At 38.9% G+C, this 14426-nt stretch overlaps 1 protein-coding gene across 3 annotated transcripts in view; it reads left to right on the forward strand.

Annotated features, from left to right (window-relative positions):
• The window catches only part of MAML2 (mastermind like transcriptional coactivator 2), a 339928-nt gene that overhangs the window by 318372 nt on the left and 7130 nt on the right, over window positions 1-14426 (forward strand). For 2 of the 3 annotated variants that reach the window (XM_019737545.2, XM_074335574.1), the window contains exon 3: window positions 9005-9208. The exons of the other annotated variant lie outside the window; for it this stretch is intronic. In XM_019737545.2, coding sequence (XP_019593104.2) covers window positions 9005-9208 — 204 coding nt within the window. The remainder of the gene's footprint in view (window positions 1-9004; window positions 9209-14426) is intronic. 3 annotated transcript variants of the gene reach the window in all.

The following is a 14426-nucleotide window of genomic DNA, read 5'->3' on the forward strand; positions in this document are numbered from 1 at the left end:
GATATTTTGAGTAGATACCCAGGAGAGGGTCATATGGTAATTCTATTCGTAATTTTTTGAGGAACCTCCACGCTGCCTTCCATAACGGCTGCACCAGTCTGCATTCCCACCAACAGTGTATGAGGGTTCCTTTTTCTCCACAGCCTCTCCAACACTTGTTACTATTTGTCTTGCTGATGATAGCCATTCTGACTGGGGTGAGGTGATCTCTCTTTGTGGTTTTTATTTGCATTTCCCTGATAGCTAGTAAAATTGAGCATTTTTTCACATGAAAAAGAGAAATTTCTTAACCTCTATCTCCTCATCTTTAAAATGGGAATAATAGTTAAAACAGAATTATTATGGAAATTAAATGAGATAATAGATGTCAAGCCTTCAACACATGGCCTGGTACACAGCTCTCAAAAAATAATAAGCATTAGTAGAAATTACACTCCAACTGTGTGCCTTCCAAGACAGACACATCACCATCATCATCGTCATCGTCATCATCTCTGTCATCACTCACCACTAACCCTTCCTTCCTAAAGCATCTTTATGCCATGAGCCCTTCTCAGGTAGCACACCCATAAAAACAGCACTGGACTTGACAATGTTGCTCGACCTTTGCCTTTCTCTTCTCTATTGGCTTTCCAGTTGCCTTTGAAAAGAGCTAGCATTTTCACCCTCTGTGCCTTGCAGCAGGAAGTTCTGTCCCCTTTTCTGCTTCAAACTGCTTCTTCATGTATGCATGTATTTTTTTATATAAGAAACATTTATGGAGAGTCCACTGTACCCTGGGAGTGTCATGATAAACATCCAGCCTTAAGCATTTATAATGAGTGATAGATATAAGCAAACAAACAACTGTGATACAGGGTGACAAATACTACCTCATGGACCAATATGAGATGTTATGGAAGCACAGAAAAGGGGCATTGAACAGCCTTGGGAGGTCAGAGAAGACTTCCTGAAAAACGAGCTGAGCCTAGAAACGTTGGGAGGGGTAGAGGAAGCATGTCCCAGGCAGAGAGGATGTGAGCATATGCAAAAATATGCAGAGGAGAAAGAGCTCTGTGAATTTGGAGAGTTGCAGGTAGTTTGATATCACTATAGTATAGAGTGAACAAAGAATGTGTTGACAGATGATGAGACTGGAGAAAGATCCAGAAGCCAGATCATGGAGAGACTTGATATACCATTCTTGGGAGTTAGAGCTTGATGTCAAAGTTAATGAGGAGCCATGGATGGTCTTAAGCTGGGACTGCAGTACAGAGGATATACTCAAGGTGAAATCATTTCATTATTTTCATAAACACTAACCTTTGAGGAGAGGGGTTAGAGTTCTGAGGTCTATGGATGGATGGTCTGTGGATGTTTACAAAATTTATAAACTCCCTGAAAATGTAGCCAAAATTGTTACTTGTATGTGTACTTGAGGGGATGGGAAAAGAAACACAATGCATAGATTTGTGAAATCCTCAAAAGTCACTGTTATCCGAAGGACAGTTTGAAACCATTGCTCTTGGGACAGAAAGCTAAAAGCTAACTTACAGAACAGAAATTTCAGGTCTGCCACAAAGAGCCCTTCTAACGTTGAAGAGCTTCTCTTTTGAGAAAAATTTCTCATTCCTTCCCCTGAGTTACCAAACTCTTCCCACTCCACCCTGACCCACTGACGTTTTGTTCCTGGCCACTCTCCCACCTAAATGCTGCTTCCTCGCCCATGGAACTGTTCTTCTATGCCAACCCATAATAAGTGTCCACCCCAGAGACTAAGAATAGATGCAGTGTCCTGGTGAGTTGAAAATTAGGTAACATCTGAAGGATAAACTCTACAGTGACTACAAAACTCATTCTAATCATTTGAACCAAACAGATTACAAAAATATGATCAGGGTTTCCTTGCAGGGTAGAGGAGAAGGTTCTGAGCAAGCAAAGAAAAATGCCCTATTAAATAGAAGAAAAAAGCAGCTACTCTTCATAATTGCAAAGGACAAAGAAAAAATACGAATCCAAATACATTCTCCTGTGTTTGCAGGGTCCAGCTTTCAGCATCTCCCCTCTGCCACCCATCACCACCAACAAGCCAGTTCTATCAGACAAGCCACATTTCTCTCAAGCAGATTTTATTCCATTCATTTCTCCTTTGTATGTTTTCCTGGATTTTGATATGTGTTCATTTTTATAATTAGGTTTGTGACCTTGTGCGAGTCAATTCCTTAACTTTTCTAGGCAGTGTCTTCATCTGTGAAATAAAGTTGGATGAAAGATCTCTAAGTTGCTTTTCAGTGGCTGCTTATGTGTAATGGTGGCTGGAGTGAAAGGCTAATATACACAGATCTTGTGATAGATGTTTCTTATTTCCAACTTGCCAGTTCTTCCGAGGATGCTGGGTTCTTTCTCTAAGGCATTTTATCAATTTAATGTAAGAAAGACCAAAGTACTTAGCATTACTTAGCTAGTACAGCCAAAAAGAGCAAGGGTCAGCAATATTTTTCCTTAAAGGACCAGGTGTAAATATTTTAGGCTTTGTGGGCCATAAGATCTCTGTCACAGCTATTCGACTCTGTTGTTATAGTGTAGCCACAGGCGATATGTAAATGAATATGTATGGTTATGTTCCAATAAAATTTTATTTACCCCCAAAGGTGGCAAGCTGGATTTGACCAGTCATATCATAGTTTACTAACCCTTGAAATAAAAGACTAGCAACCTGATATAGCAGTGTTTTATCCCTCCAGTGTTCTTGTTTAAAAATTGTTTCCTGGATGATTTCCTGATAGTTGTTTCGTTGTCATTCTTGTTTGTGTCAAACAAGAACTGTTCCATTATTTTAGCCGCCCACAGCCACCTCACTATCCATGCCCCAAATAAATAACTTAAGTGGGTCTGCCAGCTTGTAGGGAGTCTGAAACAGTCAAGGCAACTTGTTTCTCAGGCATAGAGATAAATAAATGGCTTCATAAGTAGACAGTTCAGAAGATGAATAGCCTGGAGAAACAGTTGAGCAGTTAGTTCACTGAAACAGAGAAAGAAGAGGAAAAGAAGGAAAGAGAGAAGGGGGAAAAAGAAAGATTGATTGAATAGCAAACCAGTTTGTGAGATCTACTGTACAAACTTGCCCAGCTGGGTACTTTATCTTGAATTTGTTTTGCAAATTGCAGATGCCTAGCTCTGGAAGCCAAGAAAAAGAAAGGGCAGTCATCCCATGCCAAAACACTCTCATGGATCCCAAGTTACTTCATTTTTGTGGGGAAAAAAAATCATTATATATCCCCCTTCTAAAATAAGTGAAGAGAAACAAAGAGCCATTTTAACCAGATGCCCAGAAGATAAATATTTTTTAGATTTTTTTTTTTTAGTAATAAAAGAACAATACCTGCCTGATAACTTTGCTTGCTTGTGAAACTTACTGTGTTACTGATCAGCCCACAGAAATGCTTTCACAGTAAAACTGACCGAATTCAATGAGTCTTAATATTTCAACACACTTCAATGAAACCAGGAACATTTTTGTTTGCTGCTTCAGGACATGTCTTATTGGACTCCATTCTACCATTTGCTCAAATCAGGCCTGCTCAACAGAGCCCTTGTCGTCCATTAAAATGAAAGAAAGCGGTAATCCCAGCATTTTTGTTAATTTACATTTTTTAAAAAAGATCTCTCACATATTGACCGTGATTTACAGATAAAATTGAGACATTTTATCAAAAAGTAAGACCCAAGGACCAGGCCTATACTCTGGTGTTTACTTATTGAGATTTGCAAGATTTTCTTTATGCATACTGTTTCTTTAAATATTTATTCCTGAAATTTTAAAAAAAGAGGGAATTGGTGAATTTGCTATTATGGCTAGAATAGTGGGGTTGATTTCTAATTTTTAAACTTGGACATTTTTTCAAAAGGACTTCAAACTGGCTTTAAGAGCAATATAGGTAATAACAGGGAGGACAAATAATTTGTCCTCTAATGGAAAGGCGTGTTTCTATGAAAGGATTCAAGTATTCCCTGAATTTTTTGTCAGGTTTTATAAACATAGTTTGCAATCTTCTTGTGTTAGTACTTCATATGGTGATCCAAGGACACCCTATTAAGTAAGCAAAGTAAAAAATTGGGGAAGGCATTCTTTTATCATATTTTCCATACACTAAAACATGCATCCAGCTTCCTATAAACGTCAATCAACCTTACACACTGCCTCTTACTAGTTAATATGCTTCAATTGCCTCCAGCTAAAAAGTTTGGTCATCATATGCCTGATTTACCAGTTGGTCTCCTAACATCCTTGAGACCATTCTGGAAGATAAATTTCCCATCAATAGTCCAGTTGGAAAACTTGAAAGTATAGACAACCTGTGGAGTACACACATACACACACTTACATAGATGTGAAAAGTTATAAGTGCATATTAAATGTAAATTTATATTAAATCTCAGGATGATAGGACCAGATGCCTATTTTGTAGATTAGCATCTAATACTATAATTTTATTGATAGAAGAAAAAAAAAAACCATACACACATAAAACGAAAGATCATTTAAGTTCATGATTTGAACCAGTTGTGTGGCTATTATTTGCTGCCAAATCAATATTTAACTCCAGTTTCTCTAGAAAACTGTGTTTTTTTTATTGTATAAAAGACTACATCAATGGAAATACTTAATTCATTCACAATCACACAGACACACACACACAGACACACAGACACACACACACACACACACACACACACACACACACACAGATGTGCCATTTTTACCATGACCTCCACGAGCTCTTGAGTGGTAAATGAGTATTGAGGGAAAAGCAGATGAATTCTATTAAATCAAGTTAGACATGGGCTCAGTTTAAGGCAAAGAATGAGGCTGAATATGGAAATCAAAGCCAACACATAGGAGCATATTCTTCTTTCAAAATATTTTATGTACTAAAGTTTGCACAACATCTTGGCAATGACAGCAAGCCTGGGTAAGGAGATCTTTTGTGTTTCATAGCTAACATAGGGCAAAAAACCGTAGCAGCAGCCAAATACTAATTCAGTCATGAATTGAAAGAATGTGTATGGTAGAGTACATGGTAAGGCCCAGGGGCCAGAAGTTACAAGGTTTAAAAAATCTACAAAATTCCAAAAGGGAGCTTATCTCTTATTTTTACATCTTTTGGTATTGTGAAGGAATGAAACTAGAGTTAGCACACTCCATCTGTTTGATTAGAGAAAGAAAGAGATATAGTTACATTTTCTTGGCACACAGATCGTTTATAAATCTTAGAGGAGTGTGGTTTTCCAGATTTCACTGGAAATTATTTTGATGAAGTTTGCTAATTCTGCCAACATTAAGCACTCTTCTTTCTCTTCATTTCCCCCCTTTCTAAATACTTTTTTAACCTCTGAAAAATAGAAAACAGCCTAGCTCATAGTAGATATTCAGTAAAATCTATCGAATTCTTTAATGGATGCCTGGGTGACTAGACGGAGCATGAAGAGATCTGGGTTTTAATTCTAAGGCTTGAGTAGGCCTAGCATACCACCTAATGGAAATTATTATGCATTACTTTTTACTTAATTAACTTTGAGTGCCTATGCGGGGAAAAGATGTGTGTTTCTTAGATTCCCAGGTAAACTATAAGCCAGAGATCATAAATCCAAATGCCTGCATAGGCCAAGCAGTAATAGAAAGGAGAAAAGTGGGTGGGTATAATGAAATAGGGAATAGTGTAGACGGTGGCCAACCGGAGAGCAGGAGGGCCAACCTGTACTGAAAACATGAGGGAGCCAAACACACTACAACCTGCAGTGCACTTACAGCATAAGCTCCTTCACAGAGAGATTTGTTTCTAACCATCTCTGTCATATACAGAAGAATACAAAAATCAGTAAATAAGAAAAATATTAATTGCTAAAATTTATCAAGCACCTACTAAGTGCCTGGAACTGTTCTCAGTTTATCCGGGCTAATTTTATGTCATTAATAGAATTAGCTCCATCTTACAAATGAGGAAATTAAGGCACACTATTTAGTAAATGTATATTGGCTGCTCTATTAATAAATAATTGGATATTAAGAAACAAAAAAAACAGCACAGCAAAGAATAAAGTATCAGCGCCCCGAGCTTAGCCCCTAACCCAATGAACAAAGCACACTCCAAAAAACAGTTCATCAGAGAATGACACTCAACTCATCTTCTGCCATCTCCAGGTAGGAGGATGGAGGTAATTCCCTGAGTCCACAGGTAGCTTGCATTCTACAACATAACTGAGCCCACTACATTTCTGCTAGAGCTGACATGTAAAACAGTTTTCTGTGATTTGCAAGGCCTGTCTTCCTTGCTTCACAGCAAACAAACAGACTATTGCTCCTTTGTGTTGAAATGACTTTAACAATTATGAGCAGCTATCGTTTATTAAGTGCTTACTAGGTGCTAAATATTTGGGGCATTGCATTATTTCCTGTCATTCTCACTGGAACACTGTGGAGTCAGCACTGTTGTTCCCATTTTATAGATAAGGAAATTGAGGTTGGAGAAGGTGAATTAGCTTCTCCCAGATCACACAGCTAATAAGAGCCAGAACTGGGATATGAATGATGTCAGGTCTATCTCCAGAGCTCATGGTCTTACCCACTGCATGGCCATGCAAAGGATGAAAAAGAAAAATGAATTTAATTTTTCTACGTATGTTTGTCAACCGTATTTTTAAAACACAAAGTCTTCTTTTGACACAGTCTTGAACTAAACTCCAAATTATATCATAGAAAAGAGCAGACTATTTCTATTTGGGTAGAAATAGAGAGTGGAGGGCCAATCACTGCCTCCAATATATTCTCTCTCACCTTGATTTCTCCAATATCACTTCTGGGTGTCTTTACACTTTTCTGACCCCACCTCTTTCTCCCTGTCATGGGCTCTGCTTGCCTCTCATTAGTGTGGGTGGACCAAAAATTCAACACTCAATCCTCCATGTATTTCCTTCTCCATTTTCCCTCCAAGAGCAGTCAACTCACAGCTCTTCATCTGCCATTCTATTAATGACGCTTCTCTCCAGGCCCACACGCTGAGTGGCTTATAGGAGATGAGGGATGAAATCTTTCCCCAAAGCCATGATGGATTGAAAGTTGAAAGAAGTGACTGGACATACAGGGTGCAGATGTGCTAGAGGATGGTTCCTTTAAGCTGCTCAGAGGATGGACCTCTCTCAGAGATGGCCCTAATTATTTTTAACTGATGAAGACGACCACCCCCCTCCCAGGCTCCACACCCCTGCCCTTCTCCCCATCAAACTCCCTTCCACATGCCTGATTGAGGGTGCTCACCCCTGAGGGGAGTGCTCAATAAATATTTGGTTCATGGACAGATGGATTGCACAGGTTTAAAGTAGGAAAATCTTTTTCCTCAAAGCTTCTCATTTCAGCTGATAGATAATTAGAATATGGTGACCAAGAACTGGCGTTCTGGAGTTAGACTTGACTTCAAATCCTCCTCCACAACTTATCTCTATGTGATCTCTCTGAGCTGAGGTTTCGCATTTGCAAAATTGAGATGATGATGTTAGTTCTTGCTCATTGTTTTGTTAAGAGGAGTAAATGAGATAAATCACGTAAAGCGCTGAACACAGTGACTGGCCTATAATAGGCCTCAGTACATGGTCACCTTAAGAGTATTTTGTATCTCTTTGCTTTTGAGGCAGTTGGTGAGCTTCCTACATCCCCAGACTTTGAATTGGTGACTTTTTTTTTTTTTTTTTTTTTTTAAACTCAGCACATAACTAAAGAAAGAGAAAGACATAAAAGGGAAAAGACTTTCTACAAACGGAGTACCTACTACTCCTTGTCAGGCATCATGAGAGTTTGCTTTATCTTTTTAATCTCTTGTAACCTCCAGTTGGGAAACAAGAGTTGGATTTTATTGCTGCCATATATCCAGTGTTTCTCAAAGAGCATCCTCTGGGCCAATGAGCATTAGAATCACCTGAGCAGGTACCTGATCTACAGCCTCAGAATTTCTGGAGCAAGGCCAGAGCATCTGCTTCCCAAATGAATATCAACAAAATGTGAAGATCTTTGGCTTAGTCCTTGTCTCATACTATAATCTAAAACGGGATTCTGTGTTTTCTTGTTCATGTTAAGTATGTAATTTTTTCCTTAATCAGAGGATGAATTCTCCAAGGTGAGGATGATGTTTTCTAGTTTTCTTGTAACCCCAACAGTGTACGGCTCAATCCAAAATACATCGTTGGGAATTAATGAAAATATTTGGCTGGGTTTAGCTTTCTGCCCTGCAGGATCCTGACCTGGCAATGCCTAAAGATTGGTAGAGACTTCAAATTAGAATGGCAATTCACTAATACCCAATATTATTTAATACACAATGTGAGTTTTTAATCAATACTTTCTCATTGTCACTTGGTTGGGTGTTCTACTGATTAAGCGTTGAGAGTTTTGACTTAATGACCAGGAGACAAAATTAACAAGTCTCTGAAAAGTGAAGCCCCTTTCAAGTTTCCAAGTGTTGGTAAAGCAGAAATCACAGGACTTCCTGCCTTATCATGGAAAGCTAAGCCCCTTCTGTTCCAACTGGTTATTCAAATTTTAAACACATGAATTGAAACCTAATTTTCATTGCAGGATTAGCATGGGTATATGCTAACTTTAGGGAAAAGGAAGAATTTATTACTTGATGAAGTGTTTGTTCCTGAGCAATAGAGAGGTTTGCCATATGTTTTTATGGTAGTTTTCTTTGAGGTTCCATAAACGCCTTCTGGAATGTGGAGGTACCACCATCAGAGTAATATGGGAGCTTTCCCAGTGCCCTAATATCATTAACCCAGCTGCTTTGGTTGCTGTGATATGCAATTATTGCTTCTACACTTGAAAAGCAATTCTCTGATCTCCAAGCCATTAACCACGTTTGATCTTAACAAGATGAAAAATGTTCGGAATCTAAGCTTATGATCTTTATGCTACATTTTTCTTCTTTTAATTCACAGTAGCTCTCCCCCCACCCCACCTCTTTTTCTTCTTTAGGATCAACACTCTGTGGTAGGCCAGAACACAGGCCCCAGTCCAAGTCCCAACCCCTGCTCAAATCCAAACACTGGAAGTGGTTACATGAACTCACAGCCATCACTGTTGAATCAGCAACTGATGGGAAAGAAACAGACTCTACAGAGGCAGATCATGGAGCAGAAACAGCAACTTCTCCTCCAGCAGCAGATGCTGGTTGATGCGGTAAAACTTTGTCCTAATTTCTACTGCATGTACCTGTTGAGCCAACAGAGGGAGTTCATTATCTTCCATTTCCATATACTACCCTTTTCTCTGTGTCTACTTACACGACCACAACAAGATGTCCTGGCTGTCAGACAAGCTAGCGCTATGCATATGAAGTGCTGCAGGGAAAAACAAAGAGAAGAAAGACTTGATTTACCAGCTGCTGGACAGTTGGAATGCACAGCAACTCAGCTCACTAACCCTGCCCAGCCCAGGAATGTTTAGAACCACCAACATGGGCATTTGAATCAGGCCAAAGAAACCAGCCTTGTTCCGTAGCCCTAAGGGACAGAAATTGTGGACAGAACTCTAATCAATTCAAATCCAAATTGATTTTGGAGATAAAAGAGTTCCAAAAGCAGTTTTAAAAGCCAGCATGGAGTTTCAAAACTTAAGATTTGGCTTTCGAAGGAAAGCATTGCCGAACGGGGGATGTTTTTTAAGAAAATTAAAAATAATATTTCCCACTTTCATCATATCAAAGTGGCCTTAAGGAAAGGCAAGGCTGTTATTTCTTACACGTTACCCAAGCATTAACCTGCTTCAGTGTTCATCTGTTCGTTTCTGTATTCTCAGACATACTCATATACTCAACAACTGATCTAAACCCTTCCCACTTCCTAAGACCAAGTCCCAATCTCCAAGTTTCATTCTCTCACTTTGAACTACAGAGGTGCCAAAAAAATGTATTTTAAGTAAGGAAAAAAACTATTAAAATTGTAATACTGTATACTGATAACAAAAGATGAACACAAGTCACGTTTGACTTCTGCAATTACAAGAGGTGCTCAATGTGGTTACCATCAGTGTCCAGACATTTCTGATTATGGCGAACTACTGCTTGAGCAATGTTCACCAAAGTGTCCACTTGTATACATTTTTTGGCACCCCTGGTATTTGGCCAAGTGAAAGAAGAAAGGGACTCAGTTAACCATTTCCAGGTTGGCAGAGCCAAGGTACACAGAAAAGAGAAAAGCAAAACAAAAAATGTTATACTCAAGAACCTTTGAGGTAAGAGTGAGAAATCTAGGGTGTGGTCAGCTGTATAGCCCATTCAGTAAATATTAATTTGCAATGGGAATACAGCCACAAACAAGTCACACCCTATTTTAGTCCTTAAGGAGCTTACAGCCCGCTGAGCACGGCAAATAAATAGGCAATTATAATGCATGTAATTAAGGGCTATGATGTGGGAACTACTACGGTAGAAATGGTTCCAGAGAGAAATTTCTATTTACTGAGTATCTGAAGGTGAAGGAGGAGATGAGGGGTGAAGAGCGGGAGCTGTATTTACAGCTAGAAGAACCAGCGTGTTCAAAGACTCAGAGACAAGAAAGTACACTGCATCTTACCTCAACTGAGGCATAGAATGTGCGTAAAGATAGGGAAGTGATAGGCAAGGAGCCCAGAGATGACAGGCCAGAAGACAGAGCTTAAGAAATCAGAATGTACATTCTCTGAAACTCAGTGGAGAGGACGTTAAGGATTTTAAACAAGGAAGCACTAGATTCAGATTTGTATTATAATTAAGGTATAAACATAGTAAGGGAAAATGTAATGAAGGAAAGGATAAAATCCAGCCTGGAGAGATTGGTGATAGTCTCCCAGAGCAGGTAAAACTTGACTCTGATTTGAAGGACGGTAGGGCTCTGATGAATAGAGTATATGAGGTGAGGTCCACTATTCCAGGTGGAAGGTGATCCAGAAACCTACACGTGCAGCCTCTGCGTCTATTTGTTGGTTAGTTTGAGATTGTATCATAAAATATTTAATACATAATGAAAAGTGTACATAATAATATAACAATTTTCTTTTAAAATAACACATGGAATAAGTTTAGAGTCCAGAGCATATGCGAAGATATAGAAATAAATTTATTTCTTGAATAAACAATAGTTAGAAATAAAGTTATGGGTGACCTTGAATACTGCCCTAAGGTATAAGGTGTAGAGGAACAACTGACTGAGTCATAAAGTGACACATCTGATTTCTTCTATAAATCAGTTTTGAAAACCCCAGTTTTCTCACCCACTCCTTTCCTTTTTTTGATCCTCATAAACGAAATAGTTTAGAAACAAGGACAATAGAAGAGAAAAATGTGCAATCTAAGATTGACTTACTGGTTACACTGTCATTATTCCCATCACTATTACTAATTTTTTGATTAAAACATGCAGAGTTTGAATTTCTGGATTTTCAGTTCTGATTAAAAGGCAAGGGAACATTCCATGAGGGTCCTGTCCTGACATTGGCCTAATGCCTATTGGGCCCCAGTTAAGTCACCCCTGGGATAGGTGCAAAGGGCAGTGGCAGAAGCTGTGAGAGATGAATGAGAATGAGGCTGCCGTTTCTGTGATTTTCACAAACCATTCACTTCTCTTTGTTTGGGCACCATTGAGGGTACCCGAGCTTTTTAGCATATCCAGGAAGAAACAGTCTTTGATGCCACTTTACATTAGCATATGCTTTGTAGTCATTTGCAGTCAGTTGGCAAAGCCAGATAAGCACCTAAATGGAGACATTTTCTCACGAACGTGTGTTATCCTTAATCTCTATTACTCTCCCACCAATGAAGCACAAGGAGAGATGAGTAGTACTTATTACCATGGGCATCATAATTACCAATACGTTGTGTGCACCTACTATGTGCCAGGAACCATGCTGAGCTTTTACAGAATTAAAGGATTAAACCTTACAATAAGAGGATGAGGGAGGTCCGAGAATTGGCCACATTTCACATTTTGATATGGTGAAACTGAAGCAGGACAGGTAAGTGTAATAGAAGATTATCTCTGTATTAGGCTTTCAGGTCCAAGATATTTGGTTATCGTGAGACATGAGTTGACAAGTTAAATTTCATGTTACACAGAAGTAATCTCAGGGATGCCTGTGAGTTTACACTTACATAGAATGGGAATATTGTTCTCTGGCAAATGAAGCAGTGTCCATTCAGTATTGGAGGCTGGTCTTTGCTACTCTTCAGCATGAATAAAAAGTCAATAACTAAATTAACTATACATAAAACTAAGTCCAGATTTGAAATCTAGTATAATGGGAAACCAGGGGCCTTATTACTCTCTCTCTCTCTGTCTCTCTCTGTCTCTCTGTCTCTCTGTCTCTCTCTCTGTCTCTCTCTCTCTCTCTCTCTCTCTCTCTCTCTCTCACACACACACACACACACACCACACACCATACATACATGAATCCTGTTTTCTTCAATATAAACAGCAGAAATACTTAATGACATCAGAAAAAATATTAAATGCTTTTGAAAAAAAGAAGATTTCAGGAAGTCCCATGCTTGGCATAAAAGTCAAAACTGTCAGCTTGCACAATAGTTTACAAGAGGAATGGTTGAACATAGCCACATTTGGGTTCATAGAACATCTCAAGCTGTTTCTTAAACATTTAGGGTTTGGGTGAAACCAAAGAGTTTTACCAACCACTTTTTCCCTTAATTTGTAAACCCATATTTAAAAGAAATGCAATCCATATGTTTCTGATTCATTTACACTTAGCTCATCAAAATTGTGCTTTATATGAATTACTTGATGCCCCCAAAATCCCTCTGAGTCTTTCAAGTTTTTTTTTTTCCTTAGAAACAAGAATTTGATTTTGGTTTGTTGTTGTTTTAAGGCTGTCCCCCCCTCCTTATAATAGATTTATTTTAGTTTGAAAGTTTGGAATTTAATGGGAAATTGAGAAATACATGGTTTAAGTGGGTTCTAAGTTAGGCAGCCCACATTTGGCTTCCATCTAATTTACCCATCTATCTATCCATGACAAGGTTTTCTTTTCTATTTATTGACTTTTCTATCATTAGATTGTTCCCCATCTACCTATGCCAATTATTTTTATCTTTGAAAACAGAGGTTGCTTCAGGGTGCATACAAGGTTGCAGTGAAGCAATTCTAAAAACTCCCTGATCCATGCTAAGAAAGAAAAGAGGCAGCCCCTGATGTCCAGAACTGATATGACTCTCCCAGCCAGGTCATTTTGTTCTCTGGTGGTCATAAGCAGTGTTACAGAATACCAACCTCAGCCAGGGTTACTCTGAGACCTTGATAAAGTGAGACAAAGTAAGGCCACTTCATAATTTTGTCTTAAAACAGACACAAAGTCACCATGCAACCCACAAAATACCCAAATCCCCACTCTTTTATTCAATGCTTGACAGCTTCTTCATTACTCAATTACAGAATCGACCTCAGTTTCTGACAGCTTACAATCTAGAACAAATCCTCATTTCTTTAGACCCTCCCTAACTCACCCAATCAAAGCCCAAATCCTGTCATCGCTTTTTTCTAACACACTCATTCTGAGACACCCGATGACCCCCCCCAGTTGTGCATTTTTCCTCCCTGCAATGAGTAATAAACCTAACAGGTGTGTTCTGCTAGTCTTTGGCCTTGACAATACAAAGAGAATGTCCCTATTTCCTCTCTTAGCTCCCTAGGAACCTACTTGAAAGATCGATCTAAAGGTGGGTGATTCCAGAAGGAAGAAAAAAAGGGAGCCAGGGAAATTTCTGTTCTTTGAGAACAGGGCACAGAGAAACAGTGTGGCAAAGGGGCCCTTGAATTGTATGGCAGGAAAGAGCCTGAGTTTTTGACTCAGGATTTGGTTTCTGTGCTACCACTGTGTGATCCTAGGCAAGTTACTTAGCCTTGAGGAATCTTCCACTTCCTCATTTATGAAGTGGGAATAATTATACCTTCCCTCCCTTCAAAGGCTCTTTCTGAGGGGAAAAAATGAGATCATATGCATATAGTGCCCATACCAGAACCTGATAGGTTATCTCCTGACCTCTCCTATTTAGGGTTACCAGATTTAGCAAATAAAAATACAGAATGCTCAAGTGTCCTGTATTTTATCTGGAAATCCTACTCCTAGGCCTCTTATACTTCGTGGGACCAGAATTATATATAGGTTTACCAGAGCGTACCAGATGTGCTACAAAATAAAACTAGAACTCTCATCTCAAAAATCACAGAAATTTAGTCCCCACAGAAATCTAATTGCAAAACAAAGAATATCAGACCCAAAACACATGTTGAATTTTAAGAAGTAGAAACTACACGTCCATGCAGGAAGTTTGTTAACATGGAAAGAATTTGTCTCTGAATTAAGACTACTAAATAAGGTCTTTACTTCGCAGCTATGAATGAGAAATTGT

The sequence above is a fragment of the Rhinolophus sinicus genome, linkage group LG06 (genome assembly GCF_036562045.2).
Source record: "Rhinolophus sinicus isolate RSC01 linkage group LG06, ASM3656204v1, whole genome shotgun sequence".
In the NCBI taxonomy this organism is placed as follows: Eukaryota; Metazoa; Chordata; class Mammalia; order Chiroptera; family Rhinolophidae; genus Rhinolophus; species Rhinolophus sinicus.